The 23,087-nt window shown below is 37.7% G+C and overlaps 2 protein-coding genes across 12 annotated transcripts in view; one reads left to right on the top strand and one right to left on the bottom strand.

Moving 5' to 3' along the window:
* Positions 1-23,087, bottom strand: part of LOC134213257 (toll-like receptor Tollo) — a 444,443-nt gene that overhangs the window by 154,587 nt on the left and 266,769 nt on the right. The window lies entirely within an intron of this gene.
* On the top strand, positions 15,916-17,468 carry LOC134210234 (uncharacterized). Its single transcript, XM_062686277.1, has 4 exons — positions 15,916-16,732; positions 16,786-17,160; positions 17,214-17,305; positions 17,367-17,468. The coding sequence occupies exons 1-4, from the start codon at positions 15,952-15,954 to the stop codon at positions 17,466-17,468; spliced, it is 1,350 nt and encodes a 449-aa protein (XP_062542261.1). The 5' UTR covers positions 15,916-15,951.

Here is a 23,087-nt window from a genome sequence, read left to right as displayed (position 1 = left end):
CCAGATCCGGTGGCATCTCCTATCCGCTCGTCCAGCTTCTGGTGGTACTGTTCAGCAACTCCTTCATCTGACAAGCGTTGGATATTGAAACTCATCGTTCTGTTGTTTCGTGAATTCTTGACGCTGGAAAATCGCGCCCGAATTTTTGCAACTACAGGATAGTGATTCGAGTCGATGTTCGGACCTCTGAAGGACCTTACATCTATAACATCCGAGAAATGTCGTCCGCAGATCAGCACGTGGTCTATCTGTAAGCAAGTGTCTCCACTCGGATGTTGCCAGGTGTGTTTGCGGATATTCTTACGTGCGAAGTAGGTACTGGTTATTGGCATCCCTGTTGCAGCAGCAAAGATTACAAGTCGCAGACCATTATCGTTGGTGGCGGAATGAAGGCTTTCCGTACCAATGACAGGGCGAAAGAAATTTTCTCTTCCGATCTGCGCATTTGCATCCCCGATGACAATCTTTACATCATGTGTTGGGCACTCTCCGTAGGCATTATCAAGGCGCTCATGGAACTCGTCCTTCACGTCATCAGGCTTATCGTTCGTTGGGGCATAGATGCGGATCAGGCTATAGTTGAAGAATTTGCCCTCTAATATCAACACGCAAATGTGGTCGCTTCTCGGCTTCCACCGGATAACACGCTTCATCTGCTTCCCGATCACCATGAAGCCAACTCCTCGTTCTGCTCTGTCACCACCGCTATAGTAGATGAGGTACTTGACTGAAGTGTTCGCTATGGGATCCACCACCCGGAATTCACGTTCTCCAGTTCTGGGACACCATATTTCTTGGATGGCTGCCACACTCACGTCGACCTTCTGCAGCTCACGAGCCAGGAGCCCAACACGAATGAAGAGAAACCATCCAGAGTTATGGAGATACAAACACACACCATTATTTTTATTATTATATCCACCGATATGCTGTAAGTATGGTGGTATGGCACAATATGATCTCAATTTTAAAACGTGTTTCCATGAAAACATCCTGCAGCTAATTGCATTATTGTTTTCGTTCGAGGAATTATGGAAAACATCCTTCCAAGTATAATTCAAATCATGGCCAACTTATGTATGTAAGTAGAACCGTTCAATCTCATTTCATAATATTTCACCCCCTGTCCTAATTTAGGAACGCTTCTACATCAGAAACAATGCTGTGTTTGCATTCAATTTAAACTATAATAATCTCCATTGATCAACTTTGGTACATTCATTGCTAAAACTACGTACGGTGCAGCAACTATGGCGGTGTTCATCAATGGCCATTCCACAAGTTCTATACTCCTCATGTGTGTATGCAGCGCTTTCGATGAAAGTTCAGGTTTCCGTGGCCAACCACACGAATCTCATTGCTTCACGGTTGCTCTTCCCCGAACATTGCCAGAGTTGGATATTCGTACGATAGCAAAACACCGTCAATGGAAGGCAAGTGGAGATGCGATGCGGCTATGTGGCATTATAATAATCAACATCAGCTGCCAACATTCTCAGTTCGGTAGGGGAAAAGACCTCATGATGCTCCCGAGAAGTAAAACACTTCTTCACTTTTCACGCATATTCATGATCTCATGAAACATGGCCAAAATTACGTACGTATATGACAGGTGAAAAAAGGCTTTTTGTATTTACATGAAACGTCTATAAATTTCGCGAAGCTATCGTGCGTCTTCGTGACAAGCATTGTAGAGTCCCTTTCCAACTATGAACCACATTAGTCATTTTGGAGGATAAAGAGTAGATGCAATCCTTTTGCGTAGAATATTATAGGGTACGAGCTACAGAGTTGAGATGACTTTTTTTTCGCAATTCTTGAACGTATCAGAATTCTCATTACGGACAGATGTCATCTCATTTTGTTGAGTTCACACTAGGGCCTTGTAACATGTTATTCGGGTATGTTGATGAGCTTTCTATTGTCGATCATTTGAATGACATGTTATGCAGGTCGTAATGCGAACATAGTATGAGGCGATTATTGCTCTGATTATTACTCTTGACCTTAAATTAAAATTTTTGTTTTCGTTACGTATCACAAAAAAGGCAAAAATATAAACAAATGATAAAAATAAACCGGTCACAACTGCTTTGGTCATGCTTGTTAACTATTAGTGAAATCGTCAACAGATTAACAGGATTTAGAAATTCATTCTGCGGATATTGCTCTCTTTCCCCTATATCGTCCCACATGAACCTACGAGATAACAAGCAGCTGAGCCGCGCAATTTGCGAAATAATTGCTGAACTGTGGAGAAACATTTGAGCAGTTTTCCTTTCGACCGACGGCGAGGTGAGAGCGAGCGCATACTTTGTGTACTTTTGATAATGAAAAACCATTTCTGCCGATGATGTTGGGAGTGTTTGGAGGTGCCCACGTTGAGGGCGGTGACAACGACGCGGACAGCAATCCTCGGGGAAGACCGTCGTTTCGGTCTGGAAATTCGGGTCGATTGAATTCAATAACGTCCCAATGAAAATGTAATTTTGGCTAATGGAACAGGGATTTAGATTCAATTATCGGGTCATCCCCGTGGAAACAGAACGATGGGTTAGCAAGAAATCGTTCGAGATGTTTCCAAATTCAGGTAGGTGTTTCAAGAATCCTACCAGGAGCTGTTAGGCCAGAGTCACGAAATGGCAATGTTTACATGGAATATCATTTCAAATGCTACAGCGTCGGTGGCATCCAAAGATGAAAATTTGTTCAAATAAGTAAAGTTTCATAAAATCGATTCATAATTACGTTCGAAGAAATTCAATTTAAGTGATCTAACTATGTTTAATGCACAGATGACTTCACAATATTCAAAATTATGACAAACATTATTTTTATTTCTCATCGCGGTTGCAAAACTGCCATAAACAGTGGAGCTATCCTTCTTCGGAGAATGGCGGAAATGTGTCGTAAAGCAGTTTTATGCCTTCACATTGCAAAACCAAGAAGACACCTCATAAATATCGCCCCCGTGGCACCTTTATTGTATCACGCATTATTATCATAAAACGAGCATAAATCCGCCAGGAGCAGTTCCCCCCATTTGCCATTTCGGCTGCGTGAGTGTGTTTGTAAAATGGAAAAATATTGCCCGAGTTTGAAGTCATTCGTTTGTTTTTCCAGGAAAAATGGCATATGTTATTCAGCCATCAGTGAATGGAGGCTGAATGTTTCATTTGGGTAATGTTGTTCGTATTCAATTTCATTTGTGGCAATATTCTTTGTCTATTGAATCCTTTTGATGCTACATCGCTCGTTTTTAAATTGTTATTCCTGTTATTAATGTTTGAATAACAGCACACGAATAACAACAAACGGGAAATTAAAGCTTCTTTATTTTTGACTTTAATACTGATTTCGGGAAGTCATTTTCATTTTCCAATTGATAATATGTTTGCCAAATAGGGGAACTGTTCCGTTTTCCATCTCATTGAACATATATTCATCTCATCGTAAACAGAGAAATACAGCACCAATATTGTCGCTTCTTTTTGCTAACATGCGTGCTCACTGCTGAAAAAAAATCACAAAAAAAAAACAAATCATAGTTATTCCTTTTCAATGCTTTGTTTTTAATGGGATGGAAATGGGAGCTATGAGATGAAGTGCCGAACCGTTTCCCATCAGTCCATCAAGCTATCCCGCAGCTGATCATAACCATCTATTAAAGCAAGGTATCAAGGTAAGCCTATGGCACTGGCCAATTCTATCAGATGATTTGATCCTTGTATTATCCTTTTTATATCTAAATAATCTAGTATGAAGAATGGTAAGCAGAATCATAGCAGACATAATTATGCACAATTCGCGAGAGAATATCTTTCTGACAGTAGGTTTCAACTGTTTTAAAACCAAGCCCTGAAATTCTAAAGACCCAGCGAATGGGCATAAAAGTTATCAAACTCTTTTCACAAAGTGTTATCAACACGAAAATGCAGACCCACTTTCCCTTATCTTCTCACTTCAATTGGGTACCCTGATGATCCCAATTTCAAAATATTAATATATAGTGGTACTATTCCGTTTGCCATGTGAACATACATATATTCATTCAATCGCAAAACGAAGAAAAACAGCTCCAATTACGTCGCTTCTTTTAACAAGCGTGCTTACTGCAAAACAATACAAAAAAAACAAATCAAATTTATTTTCCTTGCTGTGTTTTCCGTGGGATGAATATCGGAGCTATAAGATGAAGTCCAGGAGCAATAACCTCAAGTAATTCAGGCATATAAAGTTGGAACGAATGTTTAGACCATTGTATGAATCACACACACTCTTCATACATATCAGATTATTCTTTTTGTGCGATCTTGAGTTCATTTCCAACATTTCAATCAGGAAGAGAAAAGAGGTGCGAGGAGAAGCCAAAACCTCGATAGAGTAATAAAATACCAAAGGAGCCAGTGATTCAGCCCGTCGAAGATAAGATTAAGGGTGTTGGGCCATTTGGTCGCTGTTTGGTTCAAAATATAAGCAAGTTTTCCTCAGGTTGCGAGTAGTGGAAAGTTAGAAAAGGAGTGAGAAATGGAATGCCGAATAAGAATTACTCAATTCTGATTTCACATAAGATTCAAGAAGTAAAACTGTCGTAAATTACAAAGGAGGTGTAATTAGTGAAAATCAATATAGAGTTAGAAGTAGTGAAGTGAGGAGTGAAAAGCGAGAAGTTTAAAGTGAGAGGTGAGAAATGAGAAATAAGCAGTATGAAATGAAAAGTAAAAAAACACTACGGGTCTCCGAGCCTTCTATCACAAGTTCAGTTTTGGAGTGATCCTATAGCCTTTACGTATACTTAGTAAACGAGAAAGGCAAAACAATGAGAAATGAGTAATGAACAATGAGAAGCAAGAAATGAGAATTTAATAATTTGAAGTAAGAAGAGAGGGGGAGTATTAAGAAGTAAAGAATGAGAAGTGAGGAGTCAGAACTAAAAAGAAAGAATTTTTTATTCTTCCCACTTCCTTCCTCCTACTACCTTCTTCCTTCTTCCTCCTTCCTTCGTTCTTTTTCAAACTTCCTTCTTCATTCCCCTTTTTTTCTTTCATTCTTTTTCCTTCTTCTTCCTTCCTTCCTCCTTCTCCCTTCTTCTATCTTTCTTCTTTTTAGTCTTTCTTCTTTCTATTTCTTCATCCTTTTTCGGTTTACCTTCTTCCATATTTCTTCATTCTTTCATCTTTTTTGTTTTTTCTTCTACCTCCTTTTTATCCAGTATTTTGCGCTCGATAATGACGGCGAGTGAGTGCCTTTTTGACATTCAAGAGGTAGAAAATATTTACACTGTTTAATCAATGTAGGCCTCGATCCATTGAAAAACATTGGCATTCACCCCGGAATCTACAAACAAACAATTATGTCAAATATTTTAAGTTATTTTATTCGATAATTGGGTCCTAAAGCCCTATCTCGTTTATGGTTGCAAACGATAGTGCATCGTTCAAGAATACTTGAACCGATGTTATAAAAATTCTGGTAAATTTCTAAATCAGTAAAAATAATATTTTTGTGTTTCAGGCAAATTTTGGACTGTGCAATATTTCAGAACGAATCAACCACCAGCCCAAAACGTCAGGCCCATACATTAACTGTCAAAGGATGAGTCAAGTGCCCTGCTGTGTTTTACTAGTACGTTTGAACCATATTATTCCATACGTCAAACGAGACCGAAAATGTCGAGGAAGCATTTTTCATCTATTTTCAAATTTCAAATTAAACAATGTTCCTTTCGATTGCTGAGTCAAAAGAAAAACTGACGCGTTCAGGATGATTAGCTTCATCGTTCCATGAAAGAAAATCGAATATCGATTCTTCATTTTAGGACCCAATTTGGTAATTTTCTCATGCATTATTTATAATTATGTATTTTATTTTATTTTCTAGGAATATGAAAGCCACAAGGTAAGGACAAATCTATAATAATTATGATCCGTTTTTTTTTTCTTGAGGAAAAGAAATTTGCAACCAGATTGGATGGACTGGCAAACTGGCTTGATTAACTACCCTCGACTCACTGAAATCCTCCGAAACTAACTTCCCTTTCACCAAGCCTTCCACTCTCTCTTTGCCAATTCCCCCGGCAATTCTTTAAGAGTCACTGTAGAGCATTTCGCTTACCTACTGCTTTGCATGCAAATCGTGCGCATCGACGCCTCTTATACTTCTTCTATACACTACATGTGCCTGAAAGCATTTCGACACTAACTGAGCTACAAAAATTCTCTACCAGGGCGGTTGAAGTGTCCGCAGTCGATGGGCAGGTCACAGGACTGAAGGCATCTTAATACCAACATGTCGCCACTTTAATGCGTCGCACACTAATTACGTAAGCACGTATGCAGGGAGGGGGAGTTCGCCATTTTCTTACGTTCCATGTAAATAGAAAAATGATTCGTATGGGAAAAATCTCTCATGGGGGGAGGGGAATTTAAAAAACCAGAAACAATACTTACGTAATTAGTGTACGGTCCCTTAGCAGACCACTTAAACTGTATGAGACTTACTGACCCTAAGCGTCAATGACAATGGATATACTACGAAATAACAACAAGTGTATCAAGTATGCGAACATATTCTTCTGCTTAGTGGTTCCAAGTTAACCAAGATGGTCTAGGTGGACAATAGAATCTATGTAATAAAAATGAAATAGTCTGTGTTCGTATCCGCATAACTCGAAAACGACTGGATGGATTTTCTTCATTCCTTCAGCAAATATGTTCGAAATCATTTCCGACGGGTTTATTTTCCTTATTCGAAAATCACGAATAAAGTTAAGTAAATCGTGAAACACTGAAATTCATAATCGTATGGAAATTTTGCATGGGTATTTTCGCCTACTATGCAGGACAACGTCTGCCGGGTCGACTAGTAGAATATAGTTTTTAGGTCAGATGGAATTGGTTACTGCAAAGGAAGTTGGTTTTAATGAGTCTAGCTTAGTCCATTCAGCCTTACACTATATTAGTATCACTTCACCCAGGTGTCTGGTGGCAGATTTCCTTTCTTCTTATAGAAACATCAATCATAATCATTATAGATTCGTCCTTATCTTAGTGTGTTTCACTTTCCTATAAAACTAAATGAAATAATTACAAAATATGCATAAGAAAACCATATGATTTTTGAACAACATAATGGAGAATATTTGACATTGGTTTATTTGTAGTTTCCGGATGAGTGCCAATATTTTTCAACTAATCAAGGCCTGCATTGATAAAAATTTGTAAATATTTTCTACCTCTTGAATGTCAAAAAGGCACTCACTCGGCCGCCATTATCGAGCGCAAAATACTGGATTCTTTCTTCTATCCATTTTTTCGTTTTCCTTCTTCCTTGTTCCTTCACCATTCTTCCTGTTGAAATGTTTGTTCTTCCTACCTCCATCTTCCTTTTTTGCTACCTTCTTCTTGTTCGTTTCTATTCTTTCATTCTACTTTCTTCTTCCTTATTTCCTCTCCGCTCTACGGTTTTCTTTTCTTCTTCTGTTTTTCTTCTTAATACTCTCTTTCGTCCTGCTTTTTTCCTTCTTTCTACTTTCTTTTTTCTTCTTTATTCCTTCCTTGTTCCTCCTTTCTTCCTTTTGTTTTTTTTTTGCTTTCTTCCTTCTTTCTTCTTTTATCTTCCTTCTTCGTCTTTCATTTCTTTTTTCCCTCTTCTTCTTTTTTCTTTCATCTTCTTTGGTCATCTTCATTTTTCTTTTTCATTCCCGCCTCTTTTTTCATCTTCCTTCTCCCATCTACTTCTTCTTTCTTTCATATTAATTCTTTCTTTTTTCTATTTCCTCGTTCCATCTTCCATTTTTGTTGTTCCTTCTTCCTTCTTCATTCTTCCTTTTTCTTTCTCTTATCTTTTACTTCCTTCTATCTTTTTCCTTTCTTATTTTTCCTTCTTTTTTCTTTCTTCTTCAATCAAAATTATTGTTTCTTCCTTTTTCCTTCTTTCTTCCTCCTCCTTCCGTTTTTCATTTTCCTTTATTTTTTTGCATCTTCCTTCTTCGATCTTAATTTTTTCATACTTATCCCTTCTTCCTTTCTTTTTTTCTTCCATATTCTTATTTCGTTCCTCCTTTTATTCATCTTGCTTCTTTCATCTTCCTTCTTTCTATTATGTTCCTTTTTCCTTCATTCTGTTTTTTTATTTTTTCTTTTCTTTACTTCTTTCATCAATCTCAGTTCTGTTTTCTTCCTTCTTATTATTTCCTTTTTACTTTTTCTATCTTCCTTCTCCCTTGCTTTTTTATCTTCTTTCATTTTTTTTTATCTTTTTGCAGTTAGTTATTGGAATGGGAATTGGGAAAAGAAAATTTGTTCTTCTCAGGACCAACATTTTACGAAAAGAAAGAGTTAATTGCAAAAATGGACTGTTTCGGTGGCATCGGGTTTGGCGTGGTAGCTTGGTTGCTGTTAGTGATTCCATCCATTAAAATTTACTGCATCATCTCCCTCCGACGCGCTATCTAACTCGCTATTTACGCTTGAGTTTTGCAATTTGAAGAAAGTTTATTTCGGATAGTCGGATCGACCTTCTTTTGTATAAAATGGTGGCTTTTGTATAATATCAATGAAGACGCCACCTCAGTGGAAACTATTTACAGCAACCACCCATCGACGAACGTCGCTCGGACAGACAGATGCCAAGAGATAATGTTTTGTAATATGGAGAAACTTCGTCTTGAGTCAAACTTCTGTTGTTATTCCTCGCAACAATACGCATCTTAGATAACCAACATCTCATAACCAAATTGAGAATCTTGCGAAAAAAATTCATAGGATTTTCAGAATCTGTCCTCGGAACGCTCCGTTGTCTACGGAATCCCGATCAAAAAAGCTCGCGCGCGTTGAAAAGCAACTTTCTTATATCTAATGAAGTAATTTAATTAGCCCCGCCCCTTCGTTAATCGTTATGAGTGCACAATATATTTACACCTATATCAGATCACAAAGGGGCGGAGCTAACGGGCTTAGTTTATTAAATACAAGAAAGCTGCTTTCCAGCGCGCGCGAGCCATTTTGATCGGGATTTCGCAGAGAGCTGTTGAACAAGATTTTACGCAGAGCGGTCGCAGCGGAGCGAACACAGCAGCACGAAGGCGCTTTGGTAGCATTTTCAAAGGGAAATCATCGAATTGGTGGTGGAAGTCTGCGTTGGTGGCCGTCATTCAACCTCAACAATAAATCAAAATCTTGTGAGGAAATTCCATTTGACTGCTACTGACGCCATCCATTTGAACAAACTCATTGCATCATCTCTCTCCGACGCGCGCTTGTGGTTGTGCTACCAAAGGGCAACTTTCTGTCGTCGCCAAACGATGGTAACCCGGAAAAAATCGATATCATTTCTAATGCCTAACGAAACAAAACCAAAGAATCTTGCCAGAAAATTTCACTTTCCGTCGACGACGGCCAAATCGATGAAGACGCCACCTTAGAGAAAAATGTCGTTTAGCTGCCTTAGTTTTTCAAATGGCGCATTATTAAAAAATACCCTTCATTTCGTATAGCTACGTAGTCCTACGTCACCTTTGCGTACAACCCGATTGGGCTGCTCCTTTGAGTTTTTCCTTCTTTATTTTCTTTCTTCCTTTTTCCTTTTTTCTTCTTCCCCTTTCCTTATCTTTTTTCTATTCCTTAATCCTGATTTCTTCTTTATTTTTATTCAATCTTTTCCCTTCTTATTACTCCCTTTTTTACTCTTCTTCCTCATTCTTTATTTTTTCCGATCGTAATTCTTCTCTTTTTACTTATTTCTCCTATTTTTCTTCTTCTTTTTCTATCTTTATTCTTTTTTCTACGTTCTTCTTCATTTTCCATCTTGATTGGCTTTTTTACTCTGCTTCTCATTTTTTTCTACCTTTATTCCTTCTTCAACTTTCTCCCTTCTTCTTTCTTTCTTCTTCCTTCTTTTTTCTTCCTACTTCGTTCTTCCTTCTTAATTTTTCTTTCTTTCTTCTCCCCTTTTCCTTCTTCCTCTCTCCTTCTTCCTTCTTTCTATTTCCTTTTTATTTTTTCCTTCTTTTTACATTCTTCTTGGATCCTAATCCTTTTTTCTACCTATTTCCATCTTCTGTTTTCCTTCTCCCTTGCTGTTTTTTCTTCTCTCATTTTCTTTTTATGTTTTTCCTTTTACCTTCTTCGAGCTTATTTCATTTTTCTTCGTTCTTCATTTTCCATCATCTTTTTTCCTTCTTTTCCATTCATCTTCCTAGAAGGAAGAAGAAAGTTCTCTTTCCCTCCGACTTTCTTCCTTATTCCTTTTTTTTCATCCTTATTTCTTTTTTATTCTGTCGTTTCCTTTTTTATTTCTCCCTTCTTTATTCTTCTTTCTTCCTTCTTTACTCTTCTTTCTCATTTCTTCTTCTTTTCGGATCGCAATTCTTTCTTCTACTTTCGGCTTCATTTTCCCTCTTTATTGGAATTTTGGATACTGTTTCTATTTTTTCCATCTTCCTTCTTCCTACTACTTTCGTCCTTCTTCGTTCTCCCTTCTTACTTTTTCCTTCTTCCTTCTTCCTTTTCCTTCTACGTTTTCCTTCTTTCCTTTCTTTTCTTTCTTCTTCTTTCTTCCTTGTTCCTTCTTTCTTCTTCCTAATTCCTTCTTTCTTCTTCCTTGTTCCTTCTTCCTTCTTCATCCATCATTTTTTTTATCCTTCTCTATTCATTTTTATCCTTTACTTCCATCTACTTCTACCTTCTTCTTTTTTATTTCTTCCGACTTCTTGCTGGCTTCGTACTCTCTTCTTCCTACTTCTTTCTTCTTTTTTCCTTCTCCCTTCTTGTTTCTTGATTCTTTTCCTTCTTCATCCATCCTTTTGTTTCTTCTTTAGTTTTTTTTTCTTACTTCTATCGTCTTCCTGTTTCCCTCTTCCATCTTTTTTATTCCTCTTTTCTTCTTTCCCCTATTTTCCATTCCTTGTTTCTTGCTTTCTATTTTTCTTGTTTTTTCTTCTGTAATGTTTTATCCAGCATACACTGACAAGTCAAAAGAATTCTGAAATAGTAACCGAGAAATGAGAAGTAGAAGATGATAATCGGGAAGTGTAAAGCGATACTTACAAAATAAGTGGTGATTAGGGAGAAATAAGGATGGCTGGATTTTTTTCTTTTTCTCCATCCTTATTTCTCCCTAATCACCACTTATTTTTCAAGTATCGCTTTACACTTCCCGATTATCATCTCCTACTTCTCGTTTCTCGGTTACTATTTCTGAATTCTTTTGATTTGTCAGTGTGTACTAGGTAGAAAAAAGCACTTTTAGTTATTGATGAATAAGCAATCGGGGAAGAAGGGCTTAAACGGAATCAGGATTGAGGATGATCGAAATTGGTCAAGCAATTGAGGCCCAACGCTAGGCGAAGTGGAAAAGGGAGCTGTATAACGGTAAGGCTGCTAGGAAGGACGGAATCCGTGCCTTTAAAAGTTGGGAATGACCGGCTGAACGAAAAGAACTAGGGTAAAACGACCTACTATGGAGGGGTTGAGCATCGTGTCAAATCAAAATTGATTTCAAAAATTCTTTAAAAACTACCTGTTGCAGTAGTCGAATAGGTTATCATAGGACGCAGTTGCCTATCGTTGCGACATTTTTTCAAGGTCAGTCCTTGTTGCGATGGTTTTTGTGTAGTGCGAATGAAACTCTTTTGACAGCAGTGTGCTTCATTTTACACAGCTTCAAAGCTAGAATTTATTCATTATTAATAACTTATAAACTTAACATATTCATAAAAAAACTTACAATCTAGTTTCAATTCAGCATTCACACCACAGACTCCTCACAACTCTTTTCGATCAAAGTTAATTGCTTCTGTATGGGAGCATATGGCATTGTCAGTATTACCAGTTTCGCTAAACCTACCAGCTCATCTCAACAGTCCTATTGTTGCGGTATTGCATGCTATTCTTATGGAACTCGATACCACAACAATAGGACCTTAGCACTACCGCAATAATAGGCTCAAAGGATTCAAATTTTTAATGAAAAATGTTGATTTTTCATAATTTTGAACGGAATTTTGTCAAACAAAAGCTGTTCTAGTCGTTAATTCGATGAATTTTAGCGTATTCACAATTATTTTGATGCTATTATATCCAGAATGGACTATTTTAACACTACCATGATAAATTCGGGGAATGCAAATGGTGGACTCATCGATTGTTTGTGGGCTTTAAGACTCAGCGTGAAACGGGACGAACTGTGGTAGATGATTCTAAAACACGGTTTTCCGGCTAAGCTTATTGGGCTGATTCGTTTGGTGTGGTGTGGTGAGACACTCGATTGTTTCGTGACGTTAGATGGATTGATGCAGGAAGATGCGGTCTCTAATCTACTATATAACATAGCTTTGTAATTTGCATTACGAAGATCTGTTGTGCAAAGAAAGGGGACTATTGGCGTTTTGATGTTACACGAAGAAGAAGAAACAGAAAGATGATCATCGAAAAAATCTCCACGGCAATACATACGAAGATGTTTTTAAAACTCTTCTCAAAAATTTTAAAAGCATTTTAATTGAAAACGGTAAGCAGTACGGGGTTGGACTTTTCTTATACTGTGTATTAGGTGTAAAATCAAAAAATAAAATTTCGAGTAGAAATATTGTGTTTATTACTCTACCGCTCATAAAAAATCCTCTCCTCCGCTTATTTTTAGTCGCAAGATAGTCGCCTATACAAAACATACCTCCATACCGTGGTGGATTCTGGCGGTGAATGCTTTGATAGCACGTGCTATTTGCAGTGTTGGTAAAAACTCAAAATCTCAAAACTCATGGACGATTCAAATCAAGCGTGAGTTGAAACGCACCCAACTCAGCTCCTAAAAATTGCGGATAAATTTAACACATCTATGAGAGCATTGGAAAATGATCACGAAAGTTGTCACTTTGTTGCAAGGCACAATGTACAGTAGAAGAGAAGTCCAACCCCGTACTGCTTACCATTTTTAATTCAATTGCTTTCAGAATTTTTGAGAAAAGTTCCTATGCTTTCCCGTGGAGATTATTTTCGATTATCATCTTTCTGCGTCTTTTTCTTCATGCAACATCAAAGCGCCAATCATCAAACAGCCTTGCATGCTCCTTGGTTTTGCGGATGATAACAACATCATTGCCATCTACAACAGATCAATGGAAAAATTAAAAGAATAGGGCTGATCATAAGCTCTGTCAAAACCTGTCAAAACAAAGTATCTGGTGGCTGGACAGTCCTAACGGTGTTGATCCCGAGGTGGAAATGGATGGGATGCGATTTGAAGTTGTCAACGAGTTCATATATCTTGGTACACTCGTTACATGTGATAATGAGGTTAACAGCGAGGTGAAAGACGTGTTGTGGTTTGCGTAGCTAGATAGACAGTATTTGAGCGAAAAATACTGCATTCAATACTTGGCGGCTTGGTGAAAAACGACGTACATGTGTACGAAAATGCACACATCGATAGAGTGATAGAATACCACGATTACAGTGGGCTTGGCATGTAGTTCGTATGCCGAAAAATAGACTTGCATAATTTCAGCCTGAGTTCTATTAAAATCTCACGCGAACAACTTAGCTGCACTGCAACCCTTGGCCCAGGCCATGGTGCTAACGGGTGCACTCCAGGAATTATGATAATGGGATCCTTCGTTTCATGGCAGGACTTCTTTACGACGATGGAAACGGTAAATATAGGTAAACGATTAAAATTCAAAATAACACATTGTTTCGCTTCGGTGGATTCTCGACCGTAACGGATCGTCGTTGTCTTGTGATGCCATCATTGAATCGCCGGGAAAAATGATAGGGTTGGATAAATTATACGTTTGGTGTCGGTAGGAAGCCGTCGGAGCGTTGGAGATGGGCTATGGCAAACGTGGATAAGGATCTGACTATAAAATAGTCAGAGGTTAAATTGCACATCGAAATGCTTTCTTTCTATGTTTTGATATTCACTGCACTGTTACACCTAAGACTTTGTTGCAACAGCACCAAAGAAAGTTTAGGATGAAGTAGGATAGATATCTGGCTAACAACATAAATATTTGTCGTTCAGTTTAGGTGAGGGATCTTGTGGCACACCAGTCGTAAATCAAAAGTAGTTATTCATTATATGATAAGATTTTGATCTGTATTGAGAAATTACGAGAAAAACTAAGAAAATGATCTGCTTCAAGGCAATTTAGTCAATCCGAGAAGTGGATCCTTTATCTTCGAATAACATCAAATGACTATCCTAATTCGTCGCTGCGAAGCCTCTTCCGTCGACCACCGAATTAGGTCCGATTTAGTTTCCAAAACTTTTCCGAACGAAACTGAACACCTACCGGAACCAGAAAATTGCCGCAAAATGCAAGTTCATCGGACCTAACGAGGTAATTACTCTTATTAAAAGGGGAAGTTGTTCTTCGTCATCGTCATCATCGAACTACTCAGCAATCGGTTTCGCTCCAATCGAACCAAGTTAGCAGCTAGGTAAGTCTGACCTCAATAGAAGCATTAATTAGGTTGGTCCCACCACCCGACCCCCTCGGGGCCAAGAGAACCAGAACGTGTCTCAACGGAAACCAGCAGTTGTCAGCAGTTCAAGTTCCATCGAACTTCCTTCCAGCGCCAGGCGAGTCGGTCGGGTCGATGCGGTTCCTGCTCCAACAGAGTGTGGTTCTCTTTGTTTGGCACTATCCATGGGAAGCTAAAACAGCGTCCAACATCTGCAGCAGCAGGGCCATCTGTTAATCGCATCAAAGCGCAAGCAGAACCAGAGCAACTTGGTCTACATCCCGGGTAGCTACATCGATGTCGTTCTCCAGTGGGTAGTTAGTTAGTGGCCGGAAGGTGAAGTTAGTTTTGGTGGGTTGAGACGTGCTTTTGAATAAAGAATTAACTAGTTGGCAAGTACGTACCGCTTCCAGTCAATGTTGGTGTGCTAACCGAGTCGATTTGTCGGTATTGGCTTTATGTTTACTTTTTCGTTGGCCAAGGTGAGCCGAGAAAGATGATATGATAACTCCTCTTTTATACACCCAACCAGCAGATGGCAGATTTAAATACAGTTCTGCATAAGACCCATACAGAAACTGTACACAATTTTGGCATATTAAACTTTAAAAAAAAATAATACAACCATGGCATTGAAATCTCACAATTTCGTTTTGTGTAGTTACAGTATCTGTATAAAACATTTCTTGTATTTTTAATACAGAATTGTATACGTCAAGATTTTATACAATAATAATTATTGTAAGATTTGTCTTTGGTCAAACAATACCCGATTTAATTTATTTTCATTAACTGTTTTATTTTAACCAGCAATGAGAACAATTAGAGCCAACTTTATGCCATCGAAAATCGTATTGGAAATTTTGCTTTTAAATGAATTGCAATGGTCAGAACATAGTTGGTCGTGTTTGTAAAAAGATTTTAACATTATTAGATACTTTTGAGGCTAAGTAAGTCAGCTCCTATAAAGGTTAATTACCACAAAACTACCTATATCAACACTAGGGCAGTTCAAATTGGAAAAATGTGTTCAAAATGAAGCTCCCATATCTTGGATCGAAAGTTATTATAGTATTAAGTACTCTGACAAAGTTTCAGCTCATTTGGACGAGGTTTAATGGTGGCGCGAAGACGATTAAGTTTTACATGCAAATTACTATGGAGAATCGGTTATCTACATTCGACATGCTGTAATTTTGCTTGATTAGATCCAATTCTAGTAGTCTCTGCTGGAGTTAATATTCAAATCTATCCTCAACAATTTTCTAGAAGACATATAACCATTATAAACCAGTTTTCATAACAAAATTATTAAAATATGTAAAACCTTGCTGTTAATAGAACACTTTTTGGAAGGCAAGTTTCGCCGATAGGGCATCAATGATGTTGTGATTACTGTTACTTAGTAACTGTTTTCTTTATTTGTTTTGGATAGCTACCTACCGTCACGTATAATGAAATTGAGCGACAAATTCAAATTCACACAATGGAGTTAAGGAAAGATCCGGTGTGGCTTGTCGGACGTCCAATTTCTGCAGTTGAGGAGTCGAAGCTTCCAAGCAATAGAGAGGCATTGCAGCTTTACTTTTACTATAACAAGAATGGAAGAAAATACGCGGCACGCAAGGCATGCAACATGATTTCTGATGTTTGGAAAACCTTTGGCATTCCAACTCGACGATCAGATTATCCCCTGAAGATGTTGTTGCAGCTCCATGATAAATGGATTGGCTTGAGGAAGAGCAAATGGAGAGATGAAGAAGTTCATATTCAACAACCGACAAATTTTGATTTGATTTTGAATGAACTGTTCGATATTGGCCAGAAGGGCAATTCAGTTCATACTGCGGCTGTGAACAATATTCCAGATAAACCAGCCGTTTTTAATAACTCTGCAGCCGTTTTTAATAACTCTGCATTCGAGAGGAATTTTGACATGAGCTATTTGGACAACATAGAGACGGACCCAGATTTTGAAGTCCCGGAAAAGAAAAAAATGAAAACATGCGTAAGTCAAGATTTAAGTATGGCACTCGATCGCGGTGGCATTTCGAACGCGAAAGCAACAATGATTATTGCGGCGATGGTTTTCAGTCTAGGCCATCCGATTGAAGAATTGAATCTCTCTGTTTCGACCATTAGACGTGCTCGAATGAAAATTCGCAAATGTGTTGCAAATGAGATGAAAGCAAGCTTCTCGTCAGATGATTATTGGGTTGTGCATTGGGATGGGAAGCTTTTACCGGATTTGACCGACGGTGGATCAGGTAATCTTCTTATTATTCACAAAAGTATCAGCTACCAGAAGTTATGCTTACAGGCCAGTTAGTTGACCGTCTTCCCGTAATTATTTCTGGAAAAGTAACAGAACAGCTGCTTGGAGCACCCAAGATAGAAGCTGGAACTGGAGCATCACAGGCAGAAGCCGTGTACAAGTGTTTAGTGGATTGGGGCGTGCAAGACAATGTGGTAGGAAAGTGCTTTGTTACTACAAGCTCGAATACAGGACATAAAGCCGGAGCATGTACATTGGTAGAACGAAAATTAGGCAGACCTTTGATGAACCTTGCATGTCGCCATCACGTATTAGAACTCGTACTAAAAGCAGCATTTGAAGATCAATTCGGTACATCAACTAGCCCCCAAATACCTATGTTCGAGAAATTCCGCCGGGAATGGCATGCACTTAACCACAGTAAGAAATAAAATTTGTAGTAATTCCATTTGTATAATATTTGTTGTTAATAGGTGAACATTCCTCAATTGAATTTTCTCGAAATCAAGCAAAGCTAATCAGCAACAGACAAGAAACTATTTCGTTCTGCAAAATGCAGCTGAAGGTAAACTAATTTTTAATGATGTGTGTTCTGATGAAATCACAGCTCAAAATGGTATTTATAGAATTTTCTACCCAGAGATGATTACAAGGAGTTACTGCAATACGTTCAATTACGTTACTCCAATAAGTTCATTCAAAAAACCAGGACCAGTACACAGAGCTAGGTGGATGAATAAATGCATATATGCTCTGAAAATATATTTGTTCCGGAAACAGTTATTGCTATCTGTTACAGAAGAAAAATCTCTTGAAAAATATTGTATATTCATCGTGACAACATACACGGTTAGAAAAAAGTACCTAATTTTAGGTACTTTTTTTCTCTTGCATCTCCTTCCCTCTTCCCTTTGTTGTCATAAAATGAAGAGCAAAACCACTCAACAAGGGCATTGAAGTGTGGGAACCCAACGTTAAGTAATCTCATGTTTACAAAAGTTGAGTGAAATTTACCTAACTTTTGGATAGTTTCTATTTAAAATTAAGTATAGTTTACTTAATATTAAGTGAATTTCACTTAATTTCAAGAAAAAATTACTTAATTTTGGGTCCCCAATCTGAACCCCGAATTGAGTGAAAAGTACCTAATATTAGGTACTTTTTTCTAACCGTGTATATTCCTTCACACGGTTAGATGGCTTTACCCATTAATGGGTACTATGTTATTGTTGATATTATTCCCACCGTGAAAAATTCACCCATTTTCTTGAAAAGTGCCACTACTTATTTTAATGAGTAGTGGCGCTTTTTAAAGAAAATGGGTGAATTTTTCACGGTGGGAATAATATCAACAATAACATAGTACCCATTAATGGGTAAAGTCATCTAACAGTGCATGGTACACAGCACCGTTACCGTTATGCGCAGCACGATGGGATACACTGTTACTCAAGTCATTGGCCAAAAGGAAAAAGGATAGTATGTGGAAGGCGGCTGACGACAAATTCAAGCAACATTTGTGGTACCTTTCTCCCGAATTAGTTGGAATGGCTTTTTTTGATGACGATTTAGAGGTGGGAATTAAAAAGAAAATGGTCAACGCGTTGAAAAGAGCTCCAGATCACGTTGGAGGTAAACGAGCTAAAATATGTACAATGGATGTACGAAAAATCTGCATATCAGATTTTGTGAATTCCGAAACCAGAAATTTATTTGCAAGATTCAAAATAAATACCACATTTCTGGACAAAGATATTCAATATTGGAAAAATGATAAAGAATATCTTAGCGGTCAGGAAAAACTCAAGAATATCCACGTAACAAATGATAATGCGGAAAGAGGAGTTAAATTGATAACTGATTATAATGATAAAATTACTAACGATGAAGAGCAGAAGCAATATCTTCTACAAACTGTCAACAAACATAGGGCGAGTATCCCCTTTCCAAAATAAAACTATATGTATAAACACAATAAATAAGTGAAACAAAAAGATATTATGGCCTTTTGATTGATTATCTACTTTTGTCAATGTGCATTCAGGGAAAACGATTTTAATTTTGGCTTTCATCCTTCAATGGTTCTATAGATGCTTTGCGTATAATAGTTAGGTGGAGATCCATAATGTTTTGTACCAGTATGCCGTTGATATGCAAATCCTTTGGTCCAACGATAAATCGAGGCACGATTCAGAGGATCGTCGCACAGTATGACAAGAAAAGAACGATGCTTCCATAACAATGCTTCATCATTCGTAGATAGAGAGCATGTCATATTTTAGGTTCAGGAAAAAGTGTGAATTAAAGACATATGTTTAGACTATGAATGCCAAAATTATATACTCCGTGAAATCAAATTTCAGTATAATGCACAAGTAAGGTTCTCATCATTGAGTTGTATTTTATTAAAACAATTATTCATTCATTATATTTTTAAAATAACCATTTGTTGTATTGCTGTTCAGTAACTGCTATAGCTATTCAATTATTCATCTTCTTGAATGAATCGAGTATAATTCCATTAATAATGTTTATTGAACATATATTTTATTCTAATGTTTACTTACTCTAACTATTGAATTAATTATTGATTTAAATGTGCTTTAATTGATTTGCTGTTTATTCAAAAGTTCAAAAGATACGCCACTACTACATGATTCATTTTTGATTTCTTAACCATTATGACTCGAAGGCGACCTGAGAAAATACAGGTGATGCTGCAGTATAACTTCAAGAGCATTCAGATTCTTGGGACCATTGAACAATAATTTAATTTCTTCTTGAGCTGCTACATGGCGAATGGTTTTGCACTGTCGCAATATGAACGCAGGATTAAGAATAGAAATTATGATTAGAAAAACAAACATTTCAATGAACAATGTCTGGATACGTATCGAAATTGTCAACAGCCTGTTATATTAATAAATATTTGACACGAAAATATAAGTATCTCACCAGAAAACTTAATTCGCACTGTCACCATACAATAATCAAAACAAAGCTTTCAAATAGTTGCTAAGTAACAATTATTAAACACCATTGATGCCCTATCGGCGAAACTTCCCTTTTGAAAAGTGTTCTAACAATAGCAAGGTTTCATATGTTTTATAACTTTCGTTATGAAAGCTGGTGTATAATGCATATATGTCTTCTAGAAAAATGTTCAGGATAGATTAAAGTATTAACTCCAAGTGAGACTACTACAATTCGATCTAATCAAGCAAAATTTCAGCATATTGAATGTAGATAATCGATTCTTCATAGTAATTTGCATGTAAAACTTAATCGTCTCCGCGCCACCATTAAACCTTAATCAAATGAGCTGAAACTTTGTCAGTGTACTATCTACTATAATATCTTTCGATCCTAGGTATGGGAGCTTGATTTTGAACACATTTTTCCAATTTGAACTGCCCTAATCAACACTTTGTCGCATTGAAACCAAAATATTAATTATAAATAAATATATTCGAAAATTAATTACACATTTCAGACTGTAAATACAAACAAGAATGAAATTCAATAACCTAGAAAAAATCATCTGGCTTTGGATTTGATATCTACCGTAAATATGATGCCAATAAATCAATGTCAATGGCGACCCATCAAAGTCACATCGGTCGAATTAAACTTCCCTGCATGCAATTAGACAGATATTTTGAATTTCTACTCTAATGACTATGTATTTTCAAACCATTGCTGCTGCTGACGACCATTGGCTCACGACCGTTTTGGTTCACCGCAAATGAAACCTTCAACCTCGACCTGCCTATAATGACAGATAACCACTCATTAGCTGTCTCTCTTCGCTGATTCTGCGAAACGAAAACGACGATCACAACGTGTCGACCGGCCACCACCGAATACGGCTCCTAAGGCAATAACGATGCGAGCGTGCTGCCGCGGCAGTCATGATGTCTTTCCCGAGGGAACATCAAATGACTGGCTGCGTCCGACTCGTCATAATCATCATAATCTGTGCTTATCCCGTCCCGTGTGGGACCTGGACCTGGGACGGAGCTGAATTGGAGCGCGTTGCGTCATAAGCACCTGGCACCCACGCTGACTGCCCTCCTGCTGGCTACCACTCATCATCAAAACGCAGCTTCAGCAAACGCGCGGTGAAAAGCCATCCGGCTAATTGTCGCATGATAAATGGTTTAGCCGTGCCAGAGATAATGACCTATTATGGGGGCGGCGTAGGTCCGCTAAATAGGCGCCACGAGGTTAATTCTCTCGAGGGGGCAATTTGATTTGTTCTCAAATTGCAACTGGCTTCGAGACGACGACGTATAACTGCTGGTGACGTTGAACCCTTAATCATTCAACTTCTAAAGAATGTTGAGTACCGTCCAGTGTGGCCACTTTGAACCAATCGGGAACACTGCACTTTTGACAAGGTTCTGAAGGTCTACAAAGCGGCTATGTGAAACTATTCTCTGATCATCAGATATCTTCCGGAGTCCGAAGCGAATTCATCTAACGGTAGCTTTATCGGCAGAGCATCCGGTTCGGTTAGAAGTTTTTCCATAACCAACTTCCCACCTGATATGAAAATAGGGAATAATATGACGCAGGGCGTAAATATACAATTGAATTGAATGTTGAAAATGCATTGACTTTTTTTTTCGCCCATGGATGTTTTCTTTTCCCGGTCCCGCACCCTTTTTCATATCCCCGTGAGCAGGAATTCGACGTGGGTGTCCCGGTTGCAGCAGTAGATCAGCGCCAGAGAACTGGTAACACGATAACGAACAGCTTCTTCTATTCAAATAAGTTTTATTGCCTTTCGTATGCCAATTTTTGAGTTTGTTTTTGCTGGGAGTTTCTTCGATAATGTCATAAACCGTTGTTGTTGGATGTAGTCTTGAGAGCTGGGAATGGATTGTGGAATGGAAGAGTTTTTGATTTCAAAATCCTTATAAAAATAAAGTTTTGATATTCGCTTTCAAGGATAGCCCATGTTTCTTAATGTTTGCTAATCTTCTAGTAAACAACCCTTATAATTCATGACATATCGGAATATCATTTGGCCGAAAATGTCGTTTGTCCGAAATGTTGGCTTCGCAGAAAGGGTCCGTGGCCAAAAATATCATTTGAATGATCGTGAATGTTTGTTTGGTGAACATAGGTGAATGTGAAAGTGTGAAGTTGTCAATGATAATTTGGAAATTAAAAGTCAAAAATGAGAAGTAAAAGTGAGACAATATTTTCATTTGGTTGTGTGAGATATGAAAAGACACTTTGATCGCTGTCTTATGACGATCACGATCTTTTTCAGTACTTAGTCACTTATGACCGTGAACAGTTAGAAATGTGAAGTGATTAGTGAGAAATGTGAAATGAGAATTGAAAATTCGCATTACTTTCCTCTTTTCACTGTGAAAAGTGAGAAATAAGAATAGAGAAATAGCAAATAGGAAAAAAGAAATAAGATTTAAGACGTTCCCCTTCTCACTTTTTATTTCTCACTTCTCTTGTTTTTGGGCTACAGTCGCCTCTCCACATCACAATATCGAAGGGACCATCGAGATAAGAAGAGATCGAGGAATGGAAGAAAAATTGAAATGGGTACTAGATCAAAAAAGCTCGTTGCTATGAAAAACGACAACAATACAAATGTCATATCATGTATTTGATATGTTTGTTGTTGTCCTAAGATGGTCTAGTAGCCTAGAAATTTGAATATTACGACTTCGGGAGAGGGAACCTGAGCGAAATATAACCAAAAGACATTTAGGTAGATAGAGAGATATCAAGATAGGGAGGTTATCGAGATGTAGAAAACCCAAATGTATGTAGATTGAAGGGACAAAGAACATCATCTACTAAGCTGGAGATATCGAGGTACATAACATCGAGATGTACAGAGTCCATTGTATAAACATTATTGTTGAAAAATTGTTTTTCAAATCAAAGTGACATATTATTAATATCACAATAGAATCATTCATTTGGATTTATTCTCAATTTACTATTCACTAAAGGTTAATTTGTTATTCTCTTGGTCCAAAAAAAATCTTCTGGTATTCCGAAAAGAATCAGAATCTGTTAATTGCTCGCAGAATCCCAGCCCAAGGAAATTCCTTCTTATCGGAAGCACAAATAGGTAGATTCCGTTAGGATGCACAAACAGGCTTTGTTCCGAAACCCAACTAATAAAGTTCCGTTCGAAAGTTTATAAGATTTTGTTCGGAAGCACAAAAGGACGCTCCGTTCGAAAGATTCTGTTTTAGAAGTCCAAAAGGATTCCTTTCGTAAACCTTAAATTTTTTTTGTTTATATAACCAAAAGAAGCCTATTCCGTTCTATTGGGTATCCGAACAGAATTATATTTCCAAATATTT

The sequence above is a fragment of the Armigeres subalbatus genome, chromosome 2 (assembly GCF_024139115.2).
Source record: "Armigeres subalbatus isolate Guangzhou_Male chromosome 2, GZ_Asu_2, whole genome shotgun sequence".
Taxonomy (NCBI): Eukaryota; Metazoa; Arthropoda; class Insecta; order Diptera; family Culicidae; genus Armigeres; species Armigeres subalbatus.
The sequence above is the reverse complement of the archived record's forward strand: the minus strand, read 5'-3'. Positions and strand labels throughout refer to the sequence as shown.